The sequence below is a fragment of the Ranitomeya imitator genome, chromosome 4, assembly GCF_032444005.1.
Source record: "Ranitomeya imitator isolate aRanImi1 chromosome 4, aRanImi1.pri, whole genome shotgun sequence".
NCBI lineage: Eukaryota > Metazoa > Chordata > Amphibia > Anura > Dendrobatidae > Ranitomeya > Ranitomeya imitator.
This window is the reverse complement of record NC_091285.1, coordinates 462795894-462815747: the sequence shown is the minus strand read 5'-3', so window position 1 is coordinate 462815747 and position 19854 is coordinate 462795894. Positions and strand designations below refer to the sequence as shown.

Here is a 19854-nt window from a genome sequence, read left to right as displayed (position 1 = left end):
CATACAGTAAATGGGATAATTAAAGAAAAAGTACTAAACCTGTGTTACGGAAGTGGCTCAGAGCTTAGCAGAGGGAAGTACTCCTTTAGGAAACAGACAGAACCACATCAAGCTGTACCTTCCAAGACTGACAAATGACCAAAACGCAAACTCTGCTTTTTATTAGCTCAAGATTATGCCCACATATCTCTCCCTGATGAGTTCATATGGGAGGCTGGTTGTAGGATGTGCTAGGTCTTTTAGAAGGTTATGAGATCCCCAACTTTCAGAATATATTCATCCCTGGAGGTCCCAGTCAAGACATATTGTGGTCATGTTTCCCATCATGATGTTACCTTTGGCATGGACATGGTGATTTGAGTGAATGCGATAAGTTTGTCCCTTCGCTATGAAACCAAATATATTTCTCCCATAAATATCAGATTGATGCAAACCCCAATAATCATCACTGACCATAGACTCCAGAGCCTCTGAGATAACTACTTTGAACACAGGAAGCTAATTCCTTTTCTGCCTTTGATTACACGAATCCTAGGCTTGTTGACTGGTTCCCATCAAATCCTCTGTCGTAATTACCTGTTCACGGCAGGAGGTCCTACTTATAATAATAATTTATATAGTGCCAACATATTCCGCAGCACTTTAAAATTAGGCAGTGACATATACAGACAATACAATAAATTCAATACAAGGTAAGACATTTTTAACAGTTACATTAGGAGTGAGGGCCCTCTCACAAGCTAACAATTTACAAGTAATTAGGGGAAGTCACAATAGGTGAAAGTGCTTGTTAATTCAGATCCAGCAATTGTAATAAATATGGATTTTCATATAAACCTGCATGATTCGGTCATAAGCCAGTGTGTTTAAATGCAATTATCAGGTGCAGTTATCATGTGCATGGAGGGTGTGGAGACAGATGAATAGGAGGGAGCAGATTCTGAATACTATTTAGAAGGAGGGAACTGGGGAGGGTTAGGTTAGTGAGTTGAGGTGATTGGCTTGTTTAAAGAGATGTGTTTTTAAAGCACACTTAAAAACATGGGGACTAGGTATCAGTCGGATCATCTCGGGCAGTGTATTCCAGAGAACTGTGCAGCACATGAGAAATCCTGGAGACAGAGGTACAATGTTCGATACAGGTTGAAATGTCAGCTCTTTTTCACTTTCTAAGTTATAATTAATGCCATATGTTCAATGTGAGAGTGATATGTAGCAAATCACCAGATACAAACCATATACAGAGGATGAAATAAGTATTAAAGACGTCACCAATTTTCTAAGTAAATATATTTCTAAAGGTGCTATTGACATGAAATTATCTCCAAATGTCTGTCCAATAGACGCCCACAAATTAAGTTATGTGTAATAATGAGAAATGACACAGGAGAAAGTATTGAACACACTTACTGTAATGTAATTAATACTTCGTACAAAAGCCTTTGTTGGTGATGACAGCTTCAATATACCTCCTGTATTGAGAAACTAGTCACATGCATTGCTCAGGCATGATTTTGGCCCATTCATCCACATAAACACTCTTCAAATCCTGGAGGTTCAGTGGGCTCCTTCTATGAACTTTGAGCTTTAGTTACTTCCATATATTTTCTATTGGATTTAGGTCAGGTTATTGGCTTGCCATTCTAGCAGCTTTATTTTCTTTCTCAGAAACCAATTGAAAATTTCCTTGGTTGTGTGTTTGGGATCATTATCTTGCTGAAATGTTCACCCACATTTCATCTTTATCACCTTTGTAGATGGCAGCAGATTGTTTTCAAGACTGTCTTGGTACATTTGTCCTTCCATCCTTCTTTCAATTATACGAAGTTTGCCAGTGCTGTATGCTGAAAAACAGCCCCACACCATTATGTTTCCACCTCCAAACTTTGTTGGTATGATTTTTTTGTGGTGATATACAGTGTACAAACAAGGTGTGTATTATGCCATCCGAAGAGTTCAATTGTGGTATCATCTGACCAGGATATATTCTCCGAGCATGTCACAAGTTTCTCTAAATATTGTTGAGCAAACATTAAATGCGCTTGAATATGCTTTTGCTCAGCAATGGAGTTTTGCGTGATGAGTATGCATACAGGTCATGGAGGTTGAGTGCATAACTTATTGTTTTCTTTGAAACAATTATACCTGCTGGTTCCAGGCCTTTCTGTAGCTTTCCATGGGTGGTCATTGGCTCTTGGGCAACTTTTCTGATAATTCTTTGCACTCATGTGTCAGAATTTTTACGAGCAGCACCTTGTCATGTCCAATTTATGATGAAATGATGTTTAGAGATGAGTAAACTTGTTCAGAAATTGTTCGCCAATCTCAAATTGGTCACATCAGATTCCAACAGCCAATCAGTGCGCAGAAACCATCCACAACGTCCACACACAAGGGATTCTGTAATTCTGCTGCCGAAGTCACATTGTCCCTCTCCATATAAAAAGCAGACATGTTGTTTTTTGGCACATGCCAAAGTTAAGAGTTTTAACTCCATCATCTCCAATCTGTTGGCCATGGAAATGCTGCCTTTCCGCCTGGTGGATGCAGATGGCTTTTGAAAGCTGATGGCCATTGCAATCCCCGCAGTATCAGTTGCCCAGTTCCCACTATTTCTCTAAAAAAGCTATGCCTGCGCTACACCAGCATGTTGCAAACAACATCACCCATTCCTTGAAAAATTCTAAGTCTGCTAGTGTGCATTTCAGTGCTGACACCTGAACAAGCAAACATGGCCAGGGGCATCACATCTCCCTGACTGGGCACTGGGTGACTCTGGTGGCTGTGGGGGCAAGTAGGGAAGGGTCTGCTCCACAGAATCCCTTGGAATCCCCAAGGCTTGCAGGCAAACCTCTGTATCTAACACTTCTTCCACTTCTTCTATCTCCTCCACCTCCTCTAGGACCTCCACCTGCACCCTCAACTCCTCTCTTAATGAGACGTGCATTCCAACAATGCAGATAGAACCCACCCATCTATGTACTGCGCAGCCAGAGTTCACTATAATCAGGCAGTGTTTAAATTAATATGTCATGGAGATCAAAGTCACACAGCTCAAGAGTAGTAGACAGCTATCCAGGCCAAGTTTAAGCAATGGCTGTCTCCACTGAACCTTGAGCCAGGGAAGGTCGTGTACTATAACAGTGCAAACCTAGTTGCGGCCCTATGTTGGAGCAACCGCACACACGTGGTTTGCATGACTCACATCCTCAACCTGGTGGTATATTAATTTCTCTGTAACTCGGCCTGTATGCGCTGCTGCAGAAAGCAGGGTCGATGTGCGCTCACTTCCACCGTTCGCATCCTGCAGATCATCGACTTGCATCGCTATAGAATTCTTTCAGCCTACCTGTTAACCATTTGACATGCAATGTTCCGACACGGTGGAATTCCACTCTGCCCATGTTGAAATGACTGTGGCAGCAGTGGCAAGTCCTGGTGCAGTATGTCCTTTTGCATAGCCTGGGCCAATGTAGTATGGACGTGGTAAAAATCACGATTGTGGAGTGGGCACAGATGAAGGACCTCTGCACCCCTCTGCAAAGTTTCAAAATGACGATTAAGATGGTTAGCGCTGACGATGCCATCATCAGCATCACTATTCCGGTCATCTACATGCTGGAGCACACTTTTAATAGTCAGCCAGAGGAGGTGGTGGTCCCACAGGAAGATATGCAAGCACATGAGGATGCGGAAGGGATAACAATATATCTAAATTCTGGACTGTCTTCGCACAGGTGGGTGCCATTAGAGGGTGCATAACAGCGATCGAGTTGTCAACTCAAAAACATGAGCAGCAGCGGTGTAAGTGGCAAAAGCATTTTCTGTGAGTTGTTGCAAACTTTTTTCAGACCAGCCCTTTCACCAGCAGAACAGAGTACAAGTCTAACACGTTGTGAATAACTGGAGAGGATTTGCAGGAGTGTCTCGAGCTCACTATCAATACCATCAGGGGACGTTATACCCTTTTGCCAATGGAAGATTGGCCTGAGCTCGCCTGTCATGCCTTGAAGGTTTTGTCATGCCCAGCAGCGTTCTCTCAGACCCTGTCTTTAGCGCTGCTGGTGGTGTTCTGATGGATAAGTGCATCCAGCGCATCCAGCTGTCCCCTGAAAGTGCAGACCACCTGACTTTTTTCAAGATGAACAAGTCATGCATTTCTAATGACTTTTGCACCCCAGTCACAGACTGTTGTGCATAAATATGTGATTCTTCAAAATTTGTTTTAGTCTTTGCCTGATGAAGAGACCTGTGTAATCTCGAAAGCTTGCAATTTGTTACCATCTTTTCAGTTAGCCATTAAAAGGCATCAACCACTGAGGACTCTCAATTCTAAATATTTTTAAATCCCTTCCTGAAACAGGTGATCTATCTGAGGAAGAGGTTTATACCCCAAATTTCATCCAATTGATCTGCATAAAAGAAATCATACCTATTGCCCTTTCTACATTCCCGTGTGCAGCTCTACATGAAGGTGTCCATTTTTCTTCAAATGTTTGCGTAAATGATAGAATGGAATGATTTTTGTGTGCCAGAAATTTCTGTGGAAAAGTTAGACTTGCATGTGATGGATCATGGAACTTATAGCTCTAAAAAAAAATGCAAAAAAAGTAAAAGACAAAAATAAAGAGCATTTTTTATTTTGTGGAAAATTCATCAACCCATGCACTGCTGACAATCAGGTTGAATTTAACTATAGCAGTTGATCAGAAGTAGTTCACAAAGTGATGCCGTTTGCAGAAGAATAAGGTGTTGAAGGGGCAGTCCACTCCAAGCCGATAAGTCTGCAGTCACTCTATGCACTGCAGGGATTCGCCGATTTCTAACCGGGACCGTGGCCTCGCTCCATACACTTGTATGGAGCGAGGCTGTGCCCTGTTTCGTGACATAAGTTGACAAAGAATCATATTTCTCTGGTAAGATATAGTACAAAGTTTAATATACTCATGTGCAATATTTATTTATGCAAATGTATTTTGAATGAGTGTCCATTTAATTGTACAATTTATTGTCTTACTTGTCCCATTTTCATTTATATTGCTCAAACATCCCCATTTCTTTTGATCCTGAATTACAGGCTTTATTTGGTTATCTTAGTGTCATATTGTATTATTTAAGAAACTACAATTCTGTACATGCAAGAAGAATATAATATTGGCCACTGAGTAGTTCATAATTAATTGGACGTAAAGATATGATATGTCAAATTCTTAAATTTAAAATCACATTTTTAACAGAGAAGAGGAATATGTCACTTACACTATATTATAGCCAGCTAGGAAAACGAACAGATGATTTCAAGATTATAAAAGTGGATGTGTCACCAGATATCACAATACAAACTGTCCACCTTATTAAATAAATCACCTAGACTTGTGGAGAATGGTGTATTACCTTTGAAAATGCATGTTAGAATGGCTGTTTAACCCTGTTCTTAAAATTAGCATTGTGTATTCAATCTCCACCCACCCAGCCTGACTGACAGCTGCAGCTTGTACTGAGCAGTAAGAGATCTCAGCAACAGGAGAATAATCACATCTTACTTATGTTTTAGTAATCACCATGAAACACAAATGTTGTGGTGTTTCTATATGCCATATAACATAATTACTGGCCATGTTATTTTCATCTGCAGATTACTGTTTTTCGAATGGGATCAGAAGGACAGCAAGATATTGAAATGGCAATCCTAACAGCACTTCTAAAAGGTATATTAGAGAACAGGTTGTTCTGCATTGATAATATTCATATAGAAAAGACTAGGTAGAAGAGGCACATTGGACTCAATATCTTAAGGGGAACCTGTCATCCCCAAAATCTTAGATGACCTAAGCCCACCAGCATCAGGGGCATTCTGTAATGCTGTAGATAAGCCCCCGATGTATCCTGATGTATCCTGAAAGATGAGAAAAAGAGGTTAGATTATACTCACCTGGGCGGGCAGTCCAATCCAATGAGCGTCGCAGTCCGGTCCGGGGCCTCCTATCTTCATAGGATGACATCCTCTTCTTGTCTTCACGCAGCGGCTCCGGCGCAGGTGTACTTTGTCTGCCCTGTTGAGGGCAGAGCAAAGTAATGCGTGCGCAGGTGCCGGGAAAGGTCAGAGAGGCCCGGCGCCTGTGTACTGCAGTACTTTGCTCTGCCCTCAACAGGGCAGACAAAGTACGCCTGTGCCAGAGCCGCAGCATGAATACAAGAAGAGGACGTCATCATAAGAAGATAGGAGGCCCCGGACCGGACCGCGATGCCCCGGGTGAGTATAATCTAACCTCTTTTTCTCATATTTCAGGATACATCGGGGGGCTTATCTACAGCATTACAGAATGCTATAGATAAGCCCTTGATGCCGGTGGGCTTAGCTCATCTTCGATTTTGGGGGTGACAGGTTCCCTTTAACTGGTGGGTAGAAAAGAACATAGTTGTTTTCACATGTTCTTAGGTATCTTGTTGGGAATTCTTGATGATGCTCATGGAGCTCTACCTAACACAGGCTTAATGAAGTATAATTATAATGAAAACTTTCCCTAAGAAAAAAAAACACCTTGGTGGTTTGTTACACTTGAAGATTTAATTTTTCACATGTGCTTATTTTTGTGACATACACGTAGATTGATCAATCATTTCGAAAAATACCACAGACATACAAAGTGAATAATATTTGTTTGGGAACCTTGATCTATGCGATATTGACCAGGGACAAATTTTGATGGCTGGTCAGAGAGTATTAAAAAAGGCAGATTTCTCCAGCATGAAGTAGTTAAGCCGCTATAACACACGTTACACATTGATATGCCATTGAGCTACACTTACTTTAGTCAGCAAGTTATGTTTTTGTATATAGGACGTTTGTGCTGAATTTGCACAGAAATGTCCTTGACTGTGAGGCTATAGCAAGCCATATACATTCATCCTTCTGGACCTTCCATTCAGTTTTTAGCTAATAGTCACTATTCTAGAATGTAATTATATCACATTATTTGTGTTGGGCAATAGCATGTATCTTTCAATAACATTAATCTTTCCTATGTTACATGAATAATATTGTAACATTATTTTTAGGTACGAATGCCTCCGCTCCTGATCAGCTTAGTTTAGCACTAGCATGGAATCGGGTTGACATTGCACGCAGCCAAATTTTTGTATTTGGACACCAGTGGCCGGTAATTTCTCCTTTTTACGTGTTATGTTAAGAAAACTTGAGAATAAATTATTTTATTTCTAGGGTAGTCTATTACATAATTTATACTTTTTTTTTCTGTCAATTATCACTATATACAGCCAGCAATAGTTTTACCACCCTGAAAATTGATGTCATGGAATCTGCCAAAAATAGCCATATCATAATATTCACTCTAAAGATTTTGAAAAAATTGAGGAAAAAACAGTAGTGGCGATTCCCGGGTGCTGCCTAGCAGTGCTGAGACTGAATGTGCATTGTTGGAATCTTTATTCATACCTGAAGAAGGAGTTGACCCAATTTCGAAATGTGTGAAAAAAGATCCCAATAACACACATCCAGTCTCAGCACTTCTTGTCAGTGGCCGGTAATCAGAGCTATAGTTTTTTCCTCAGTTTCTTCACATCTCATCCCACCACAGCGTGGGTGAGCAGGCTATGCATTTACAATAACATTTACCTACAATTAAGGTAGTAATTTCAGGTCACAACTTACTCAGGTGAGCATACACCTCCACATACTTTTTTTACTTCAGCTTATGGTAAGACACTTGGAGAGCCTACTTCTTCTTTTACTCTAAAGATTATATATAATTTGCACTGAAGTGGCCTTTGTTTGGCATGTCTTCCCCTAATGATCCCTAGAAAGCTCGGTTATATTCTGAAATGCCTGGCAGGTATACAATTCCCATATTTTGTGTAGAATATTTATTAGGTGTGATTTTATTAATTGTTTGTTTTACTTTGTTCTATTATTGTCCCAGCCTTTAGGAAGCCTTACGACTGCTGACGGGGCCAATCAGGAAAAAGAGAAGCGATCACCTGCTCCACAAACCAAAGGACCCAGAGGGAAGGGCAAAGGAAAAAAGAAAGGAAAAGGCAAAGAGGAACCAGAAGAAGAGACCGATCCCAGGAAGATTGAGCTCCTGAATTGGGTAGTCCTTTTCTCTGTTCTCTTTAATGATTTTTCAGGGATTGTGTGTTACAAGTGTTGGATATTTAATGTAAATTACATTTTTTGAGCAAATCACTAGTGCAAACAAAGCCAAATATTGGATGGAATAAAATTAGTCTAAAGAGGCGACAAATCATTCAACAACGTAAGCCACTTCAGCGTTTTAAGACCTTAATTATGTGAATACTTACTGCCCAATGATGACAAGAGTATTCAAGGAGCGACACCTTTATTGGCTAACCAGAAAACAGTATATGCTTGCAAGCTTTCAGAGCACAGAGTGTTAGGCGTCGGGATTCTCCCACTGTGCGGGATGGATCCCAGGCATTGTCTGGTGCGGTGGTCTCCCATTCAAGTCCGGCCACTGTGGTTGCGGTTCAGCGCAGACGTTGGTCCCAGCATCTTGCTCAGGCTCGTGGTATATGTTTGGTTACTGCTGGCTCTATAGCCAAGTCTATGGTAACCAGTGATATGCAGGTGCAGCTTTGCGATCTGGAGTCTAAGTCCAGAGATCACCTTATTGAGCATGTCCATGATGTGACGTCTTCTCATTGGTGGTCGGACGTTAACTGCTCTGGTGATTTGGTGGCTCTGGATTGGTTAGCAGGCGATGTCTCGGCCGACTGGGCGTGAGTGTTTGGGGTGGAGCCTAGCATATAAAAGGCTCTCAGTGGCACACACGGACACGCTAGTGTCATTTATGCTTGGTGTGTGTAGGTGGATACCACTCTGTCTGCATGTTTGTGTCTGTCTATGCTCAAAGACTGTACACGTTGGCAGACAGGTAGCACACATTTGCGGTTTTGTACCCAAGGCTCAATGTTTGATTCTCTAGTCTGCTATATGCTTAGAGTGCTGGTCAGGCACAGGTTCACTAGCTTTCAGGACTGGGGTAACTAGCCGCTTGGCTTTGCATCTGTTTCACTCATGTGTGCGGTTAGCATAGTCCAGTTACAGAGCAAGCTCTACCCTTATGCTCTTTCTCCTGGCTCTGCATCTGCTTCATTCGTGTGTGTGGTTTGCACAGATTAGTTATCCACGTGCTAACATCCCTGTGACATTAACATCATCATACTGTGTGGCGTTAACACAGTGTGCTAAGGCAACGCTTGCTGTTTTGTTCCGTCATTGTTCACACTAGCAGCAGGGTTCATCCCTGCACGGTGGACTCCAAGTTGCGATTGCACTTTTATTTTATATTTTATTTGGTGCAATCCGTCAACCCTAACACAGAGGCTCCTTCTTCAGGCAGATTACAAAAAGGAAGGAGCCTTTGTGCTATGAAAGCTTGCAAGCATATTTTAATTTTCTGGTTAGCCAATAAATATATCACTCTGAGAATACTTTTGTCATCATTGGGCAGGAAAGTATTCACGTTGATTTTTTTCTGGCTAGCACGGTACCACAATATAATTTGTTATTGTGCATCAAGATCTTATTTAAAGACCATCTCAGCAAATCCACTAAAATATGTTTTGGTTTCGTTTTTTCGTCATTTAAACATATGTACAAAGGCATTATATACAGGCGAGTTAGATTGGCATTACAAAATGCCAATGTTTATAAATCCACATACATTTAAGAAAAATCTTTTTTTACATAATACAAATTTTAAAATGCCTACAAAACTTCTGTGGTTTTATGTGCCTGATATGAAAAAGATCTAAAATCAGTAGAGACTTATTATTTAGCAATCAATTATACCAGTTTTCTGATAGTATAGTAGATAAAATGTCCTATTATTTAATAGTGTTACTCATTTTTACAACACTTGGCAAGTGGAGTGGCATTATAGCTGCATGTATTGTGATAAGTAGTGGTGTGTTATAAGGCTACATTCACACTTCAGTTTCGCCTTCCTATTGGTTGTTCTATTTTATGACTAAAATGAATTGATGACTAAAACTTATCCCTTGCATAATTGATGCAAATGAAAGCAAAAGGGCTCTGCTGATTATTATCGGTTCAGTCTGGGTTCCGTTATGTGTCCATTTTTGCATCAGAAGAAAAAGCGCATTATACCCATTTATATTTCATTCAAAAACTGTCAAACAGCAAAACCCAAACATACACCATAATAATCAATGGGATCAAGTTTATTAAATTATAACTCAATTTCGCAGTTGAGCAAATGTACAAAATATATCCATTTTGTATATCCCTAAAAACGAATAGGCAAATTGAATGTTTGAATGCAGGTGTGAAATTAATTAATTTAATTAATCAACATAACATACAATCTGTTAAATATGGTACTGTGGTACTGTGAATGGTGCTGTGCTGAAAACAGCACAAGCTGCAAATAAAATAAAATAATTGATGCACAGCTTGGTTCTGTACAGCGTTAGTTGATATGCCACATAATTATGAAATATTAGCCACAACAACTATGACAACCATGAAAAATAAATATGTGTACTGTAAGTACAATATCATTGCGCAGAAGAATGGCATAAATAGCGGAGTTTCTTAGATGTGCATTGTATCCTCTGTTAAGAAAAAGGAATGTACGCCAGCTCTGGTTTCATATTTTTAATATCTATACATAAAATCAATCCGTTCTGGAATAATTATTCTGAACCATTTTAATGCCGGTGTGAAGCAGGCCTTATTCATCTGAAACCTGTTCTATATGTTCTTGTGCCATTGTACAGTAAGACAATTAGACAATAACATACTCCCGATGCGGCTGTTTCTGCCACTAATGTACTCCGAATGTTAATGGTCTCTCCAATTCCAATTAATTGAAGGCAAAACATTATTTTATCTAATTTACCTCCATTTTCTCTTGATATGAGAGTAGCTCAGTGTATTTCATGCGCTTTAAAGAGGTTTAACAGAGATGATATATAACATTTTTTTCACAGGTTAACTCTCTAGAGCAAGCTATGATGGATGCCCTGGTACTGGATCGAGTGGATTTTGTAAAGCTTCTTATAGAGAATGGAGTGAACATGCAAAGGTTTCTCACTATTCCTCGTTTAGAAGAACTGTACAATACTGTAAGTAATGCAGAATGGTTTGGTTTGGGTAACTGTTGTTAACCGCTGCACATAAGTCCAGCACTGTGTTGCATTCTCCATTTCGAAACTGATGGCTGAACTGTTCCTATTGTTGCACTGTATTGTTCCCACCTGTCCAGAACATCAGTTGTTTCACTATAGATATTAGAAGATTGGCAGTCATTGGGCGAGGTGCTGGTGGAACGGGGTACGTGACTATTAGCCCAGGGCAAGAGAGATTTCACCGCATACTCTACCTTCAAGTGAGGCAAAGTTTATTCATCAAGGCAAACAAAGAAAATTGGTTGTGAGAATGCAACACTATTTAACAGACATTTCGACCCCACCTGGGTCTTTATCAGCCTCCATTGTTGCACCAGACTGGTGTGATCATTGGTTTGTTGGCGTGATCACAATGATTAATGCTATGACTTGTTCACAATGATTATGCTATGGCGTGATCACAATGATTTATATTATGGCGTGATCGCAATGATTATGCTATGGCGTGATCACAATGATTCATGCTATGGCATGATCACAATGATTCATGTTATGGCTGATCACAATGATTCATGCTATGATGTGATCACAATGTTTCATGTCATGCTTTGATCCGGCTCTGGACCAGGTTCTAGGATTAAAATAGTTAAAAAGCCTTCAGATGCAGCGTATTTATGTGAACCCAGCCTTATAGATTCATCATCTAATTTTATGACCACAAAATATATTTATTACAAGAAACAGATGTACAGTAGCAGCCTCCAAATACACATTTAGCGTGCATTGAATGTGCATACATAATTTGCATAGTTTGATCACTCTAATACAAAGTGATTGAATGGTGTACCACATGAATAGCATAGGGAGCATATTTAATGAATACTTCATATATAGCTTTGGTACCAGGAATTCTGAATGTAATATGATGCATGTATATAAAGGAAGACAGTGCCAGGGCACTTATTCTAGACTAGATGGTGGCCCGATTCTAACGCATCGGGTATTCTAGAATATGTATGTAGTTTATTTATGAAGATGTTAGAATAATGCAATAAATACACAGGATTCGGCCGACCGGGCGCGACTAATCAGCGAAGTGTGGTTCAAATCCCGCGCCAATTCGCGGCCGGACTGCACCTGTTGCTGATTGTTTGTGGCCGTCCGGGCACGACCAACACATGGTATATAGCACAGCCTATGTCGTATATAGCACAGCCCACGCAGTATATAACACAGCTCAAGTAGTATATTAAACAGCAACGTAGTATATAGCACAGCTATATAGTATATTACACAGCCATGTAGTATATAGCACAGCCCACGCAGTATATAACACAGGCCACATAGTATATTGCACAGCTACGTAGTAGATAGCACAGCCTATGTAGTATATAGCACATCGACGTAGTATATAAGACAGCCCACGCAGTATATAACACAGCTCACACAGTATATAACACAGCCCACACAGTACATAACACAGCCCACATAGTATATAGCAGAGCCACATAGTATATAACACAGTGAGGTAGTATATAATACAGCCCACGTAGTATATAGCACAGCCACGTAGTATATAGCACAGCCCATGCAGTATATAACACAGGCCATGTAGTATATTGCACAGCCACGTAGTATATAGCACAGCATAGGTAGCATATAGCACAGCTCACGTAGTATATAGCACAGCCACACAGTATATAACACAGCCACGTAGTATATTGCACAGCCCACGTAGTATATAGCACAGCCCACATAGTATATAGCACAGCGAGGTAGTAAATAACACAGCCCACGTAGTATATAGCACAGCCACATAGTATATAACACAGCCACGTAGTATATAGCACAGCCCACGTAGTATATAGCACAGCCCATGCAGTATAAAACACAGGCCACGTACTGTATATAGCACAGCCTACGTAGTATATAGCACAGCGACGTAGTATATAACACAGCCCACGCAGTATATAACACAGCCCACGCAGCATATAGCACAGCCCACGTAGTATATAACACAGCCCACATAGTATATAGCACAGCGAGGTAGTATATAATACAGCCCATATAGTATATAGCACAGCCACGTAGTATATAACACAACCACGTAGTATATTGCACAGCCCGCATAGTATATTGCACAGCCCGCATAGTATATAGCACAGCCCACATAGTATATAGCACAGCAAGGTAGTATATAACACAGCCCACGTAGTATATAACACAGCCACATAGTATATTGCACAGTCTCGTAGTATGTAGCACAGGCCACATAGTATATAGCACAGCTTGGTTGCACCTTCCGTCGGCCCCCGGATCCAGCCGAGGTCTTTAGCGATGCTCGTCGTAACGCTCTGTTCCTAGTAATGCCTTGCGGCAATAACAGGTGATCATGTAGCGGTCTCGCAGCATCAATAGTATAAAGTGAATCGGTAAATCCCGCCCCAATATCGCTGATTGGTCGCGGCCTGCCGGGTGCGACCAATCAGCGACCTGGGATTTCCGTTACGGAAGTTACAGACAAACAGACGTAAGTACCCCTTAGACAATTATATATATAGATATATTTCCTGCATGGAAAGAATAGTTCAGTCGTGGCCAAACATTTTGAGACTGACGCAAATTTGCTGCTTCATTGTTTTTAGATATTTTTCAAGACTTGTGTAATTCTCCCTGGCATGATGAATATCAGTTTCTGGAACAAATTCTGATTGTTGATAACCTATCCTCATTCCAGTCTTATCAGCTCAAGGAGATTATCACAGTTTTGGTGTTTTTGATTGTCCACCTGTTTTCTGAGGAGCAACTACAAGTTCTCAATCAGATACATATCTGTAGAGTCTCATAGCCATAGACCTAAAATTTCAAAATTTTGACTACTAAGCCACTTAGTTATTACTTTTGACTCATGACATGGTATTCCATCATGGTAGAAAAAGCATTGTTCATCACCAAATTGCTCCTGGATGGTTGGAGAAGTTCCTCTTGGAGGATGTGTAGATACTATTCTTTATTCATGACAGTTATCCTAGGCAAAATTGTGATTAAGTCCACTCTCTTGGATAACACATGAATGGTCTTGGAATGCTTTACTGTTGGCATGACAAAGGATGGCAGCACTCACCTTTTCTTCTCCGGACAACTAATCTTCCAGATGTCCCAAAAAATCTGAAGAGGGCTTAATCAGACAAAAAAAGTATCCTTTTCCTCTGCAGTCCAATCTATGTATTTGCTGCAAACTTATTTTTTTCTGATGTCCCCTTCAGATTGTTTGGGGCATACACAAGAATGACTGTTCAGACAATAAAAAGCATGACAAACACAACATTGTGCCAGCCTGGCCGCTGTGCTCTGCTTTATGGCTGGCGCTGACACAGTCAGTGTGGGAAGCTGATGGTGGGTGACGTGACAGACATCGGAATGTAAGTATGTAGTGTTTTTTTTTTACTTTTACAATGGTAACCAGGGTAAATATCGGGTTACTAAGCGCGGCCCTGCACTTAGTAACCTGATGTTTACACTGGTTACCCGGGGACTTTGGCATCGTTGAAGATAGTTTCAACGATGCCAAAGTCGTTCCCCTGATCGTTGGTCGCTGGAGAGAGCTGTCTGTGTGACAGCTCCCCAGCGACCACACAACGACTTACCAACGATCACGGCCAGGTCGTATCGCTGGTCGTGATCGTAGGTAAGTCGTTTAGTTTAACGGTACCTTAAGAATGAGTTGTTATCAGTTAGGATGTGACTCAGGAGCTGATATCCAGCATGTCAGGGTGAATTGCAGAAGTCTTCAAACATTAGGGTTAACACTGTAACTAGGGTTGAGCGAAACGGATCGTTCATTTTCAAAAGTCGCCGACTTTTGGCACAGTCGGGTTTCACGAAACCCGACCCGACCCCTGTGTGGGGTCGGCCATGCGATACGCGACTTTCGCGCCAAAGTCGAGTTTCAATGATGCTAAAAGCGCCATTTCTCAGCCAATGAAGGTGGACGCAGAGTGTGGGCAGTGTGATGACATAGGTCCTGGTCCCCACCATCTTAGAAAAGGGCATTGCAGTGATTGGCTTGCTGTCTGCGGCGTCACAGGGGCTATAAAGAGGCGTTCCCGCTGACCACCATCTTACTTATTATATGTTACATTATACATCTTACTTATTATATGTTATGCCAAGGCAAACAGGATCATGGGGTGCATTAAAAGAGGTCTGGATACACATGATGAGAGCATTATACTGCCTCTGTACAAATCCCTAGTTAGACCGCACATGGAGTACTGTGTCCAGTTTTGGGCACCGGTGCTCAGGAAGGATATAATGGAACTAGAGAGAGTACAAAGGAGGGCAACAAAATTAATAAAGGGGATGGGAGAACTACAATACCCAGATAGATTAGCGAAATTAGGATTATTTAGTCTAGAAAAAAGACGACTGAGGGGCGATCTAATAACCATGTATAAGTATATAAGGGGACAATACAAATATCTCGCTGAGGATCTGTTTATACCAAGGAAGGTGACGGGCACAAGGGGGCATTCTTTGCGTCTGGAGGAGAGAAGGTTTTTCCACCAACATAGAAGAGGATTCTTTACTGTTAGGGCAGTGAGAATCTGGAATTGATTGCCTGAGGAGGTGGTGATGGCGAACTCAGTCGAGGGGTTCAAGAGAGGCCTGGATGTCTTCCTGGAGCAGAACAATATTGTATCATACAATTATTAGGTTCTGTAGAAGGACGTAGATCTGGGGATTTATTATGATGGAATATAGGCTGAACTGGATGGACAAATGTCTTTTTTCGGCCTTACTAACTATGTTACTATGTTACTATGTTACTGCTGCTGATCTGAGCATAGGGAGAGGTTGCTGCCGCTTCGTCAGAAGCAGGGATAGCGTTAGGCAGGGTCCATTAACCACCAAACCGCTTATGCTGTAGCGATTTCCACTGTCCAACACCACCTTTTGTTTGCAGGGACAGTGGAAGCTACATTTTTTTTTCCGCAGCGCTGTAGCTCATTGGGCTGCTCTAGAAGGCTCCCTGATAGCTGCATTGCTGTGTGTACACCGCTGTGCAAACCAGCTGCTTTTTTCAAAGCACAAATCCTGTTGTTCCTTCCTTTCTGCACAGCTATCTTTTTTGTTTGTCCACACTTTTGATTTAATTTGTGCAGCAGTCCACTCCTTCTTATTGCTGCCTGCCATACCTGGCTGAGATTACTGCAGGGAGATAGTAATTGTAAGACAGTCCCTTTTTTTTTTTTTTAATTCTCCCTAAAAAAATAAATTGTGGGAGATTAAGATTGGCATTTCTGCTTGTCTGCCAGTCCTGAGTGTGCCATCTCTCTTAAATAGTGGGCCATAGAAAGCCTAGTGTTTTTTTTTTAAATTTGGTATCTAAATTCTCCCTGAAAAAAAAAACAATGGGAGATTAATATTGGCCTTTCTGCTTGTGTGCCAGTCCTGAGTGTGCCATCTCTCTTAAATAGTGGGCCATAGAAAGCCTAGTGTTTTTTTATTAATTTGGTATCTAAATTCTCCCTGAAAAAACAAAAAACAGTGGGAGATTAATATTGGCCTTTCTGCTTGTGTGCCAGTCCTGAGTGTGCCATCTCTCTTAAATAGTGGGCCATAGAAAGCCTAGTGTTTTGTTTTTTTTTTATTTGGTATCTAAATTCTCCCTGAAAAAATAAAAAAAACGTGGGAGATTAATATTGGCCTTTCTGCTTGTGTGCCAGTCCTGAGTGTGTCATCTCTCTTAAATAGTGGGCCATAGAAAGCCTAGTGTTTTTTTTTAAATTTGGTATCTAAATTCTTTCTTAAAAAAAAAAAACAGTGGGAGATTAATATTGGTCTTTCTGCTTGTCTGCCAGTCCTGAGTGTGCCATCTCTCTTAAATAGTGGGCCATAGAAAGCCTAGTGTTTTGTTTTTTTAAATTTGGTATCTAAATTCTCCCTGAAAAAAAAAACAGTGGGAGATTAATATTGGCCTTTCTGCTTGTCTGCCAGTCCAGAGTGTGCCATCTCTCTTAAATAGTGGGCCATAGAAAGCCTAGTGTTTTTTTTTTTAATTTGGTATCTAAATTCTCCCTGAAAAAAAAAACAGTGGGAGATTAATATTGGCCTTTCTGCTTGTCTGCCAGTCCTGAGTGTGCCATCTCTCTTAAATAGTGGGCCATAGAAAGCCTAGTGTTTTTTTTTTTAATTTGGTATCTAAATTCTCCCTGAAAAAAAAAACAATGGGAGATTAATATTGGCCTTTCTGATTGTCTGCCAGTCCTGAGTGTGCCATCTCTCTTAAATAGTGGGCCATAGAAAGCCTAGTGTTTTTTTTTTTAATTTGGTATCTAAATTCTCCCTGAAAAAAAAAACAATGGGAGATTAATATTGGCCTTTCTGATTGTCTGCCAGTCCTGAGTGTGCCATCTCTCTTAAATAGTGGGCCATAGAAAGCCTAGTGTTTTTTTAATAATTTGGTATCTAAATTCTCCCTGAAAAAACAAAAAACAGTGGGAGATTAATATTGGCCTTTCTGCTTGTGTGCCAGTCCTGAGTGTGCCATCTCTCTTAAATAGTGGGCCATAGAAAGCCTAGTGTTTTGTTTTTTTAAATTTGGTATCTAAATTCTCCCAGAAAAAATAAAAATAAACGTGGCAGATTAATATTGGCCTTTCTGCTTGTGTGCCAGTCCTGAGTGTGCCATCTCTCTTAAATAGTGGGCCATAGAAAGCCTAGTGTTTTTTTTTTTTAATTTGGTATCTAAATTCTCCCTGAAAAAAAAAACAGTGGGAGATTAATATTGGCCTTTCTGCTTGTCTGCCAGTCCAGAGTGTGCCATCTCTCTTAAATAGTGGGCCATAGAAAGCCTAGTGTTTTTTTTTTAAATTTGGTATCTAAATTCTCCCTGAAAAAAAAACAGTGGGAGATTAATATTGGCCTTTCTGCTTGTCTGCCAGTCTTGAGTGTGCCATCTCTCTTAAATAGTGGGCCATAGAAAGCCTAGAGGTTTTTTTTTAAATTTGGTATCTAAATTCTCCCTGAAAAAATAAAATAACGTGGGAGATTAATATTGGCCTTTCTGCTAGAGTGCCAGTCCTGAGTGTGCCATCTCTCTTAAATAGTGGGCCATAGAAAGCCTAGTTTAAAAAAAAAAAAAATTGGTATCTAAATTCTCCCTGAAAAAAAAAAACAGTGGGAGATTAATATTGGCCTTTCTGCTTGTGTGCCAGTCCTGAGTGTTCCATCTCTCTTAAATAGTGGGCCATAGAAAGCCTAGTGTTTTTTTTTTAATTTTGTATCTAAATTCTCCCTGAAAAAAAAAACAGTGGGAGATTAATATTGGCCTTTCTGCTTGTCTGCCAGTCCTGAGTGTGCCATCTCTCTTAAATAGTGGGCCATAGAAAGCCTAGTGTTTTTTTTTTTAAATTTGGTATCTAAATTCTCCCTGAAAAAATAAAAAAAAATGTGGGAGATTAATATTGGCCTTTCTGCTTGTGTGCCAGTCCTGAGTGTGCCATCTATCTTAAATAGTGGGCCATAGAAAGCCTAGTGTTTTTTTTTTTTAAATTTGGTATCTAAATTCTCCCTGAAAAAAAAAAACAGTGGGAGATTAATATTGGCCTTTCTGCTTGTCTGCCCGTCCTGAGTGTGCCATCTCTCTTAAATAGTGGGTCATAGAAAGCCTAGTGTTTTTTTTTTAAATTTGGTATCTAAATTCTCCCTGAAAAAAAAACAGTGGGAGATTAATATTGGCCTTTCTGCTAGATTGCCAGTCCTGAGTGTGCCATCTCTCTTAAATAGTGGGCCATAGAAAGTCTAGTTTTTAAAAAAAAAAAAATTTGGTATCTAAATTCTCCCTGAAAAAAAAAAACAGTGGGAGATTAATATTGGTCTTTCTGCTTGTGTGCCAGTCCTGAGTGTTCCATCTCTCTTAAATAGTGGGCCATAGAAACCCTAGTGTGTTTTTTTAAATTTAGTATCTAAATTCTCACTGAAAAAAAAAAACAGTGGGAGATTAATATTGGCCTTTCTGCTTGTCTGCCAGTCCTGAGTGTGCCATCTCTCTTAAATAGTGGGCCATAGAAAGCCTAGTGTTTTTTTTTTTTAAATTTGGTATCTAAATTCTCCCTGAAAAAAAAAACAGTGGGAGATTAATATTGGCCTTTCTGCTTGTCTGCCAGTCCAGAGTGTGCCATCTCTCTTAAATAGTGGGCCATAGAAAGCCTAGTGTTTTTTTTTTTAATTTGGTATCTAAATTCTCCCTGAAAAAACAAAAACAGTGGGAGATTAATATTGGCCTTTCTGCTTGTCTGCCAGTCCTGAGTGTGCCATCTCTCTTAAATAGTGGGCCATAGAAAGCCTAGTGTTTTTTTTTTTAATTTGGTATCTAAATTCTCCCTGAAAAAAAAAACAATGGGAGATTAATATTGGCCTTTCTGATTGTCTGCCAGTCCTGAGTGTGCCATCTCTCTTAAATAGTGGGCCATAGAAAGCCTAGTGTTTTTTTATTAATTTGGTATCTAAATTCTCCCTGAAAAAACAAAAAACAGTGGGAGATTATTATTGGCCTTTCTGCTTGTGTGCCAGTCCTGAGTGTGCCATCTCTCTTAAATAGTGGGCCATAGAAAGCCTAGTGTTTTGTTTTTTTAAATTTGGTATCTAAATTCTCCCAGAAAAAATAAAAATAAACGTGGCAGATTAATATTGGCCTTTCTGCTTGTGTGCCAG

The 19854-nt window shown here is 40.3% G+C and overlaps 1 protein-coding gene across 1 annotated transcript in view; it reads left to right on the top strand.

Annotated features, from left to right (window-relative positions):
• The window catches only part of TRPM1 (transient receptor potential cation channel subfamily M member 1), a 308504-nt gene that overhangs the window by 11873 nt on the left and 276777 nt on the right, over positions 1-19854 (top strand). Inside the window, exons 2-5 of the mRNA XM_069765815.1 lie at positions 5636-5708; positions 7060-7160; positions 7941-8111; positions 10999-11133. Of these exons, the coding sequence (XP_069621916.1) occupies positions 5636-5708; positions 7060-7160; positions 7941-8111; positions 10999-11133 (480 nt within the window). The remainder of the gene's footprint in view (positions 1-5635; positions 5709-7059; positions 7161-7940; positions 8112-10998; positions 11134-19854) is intronic.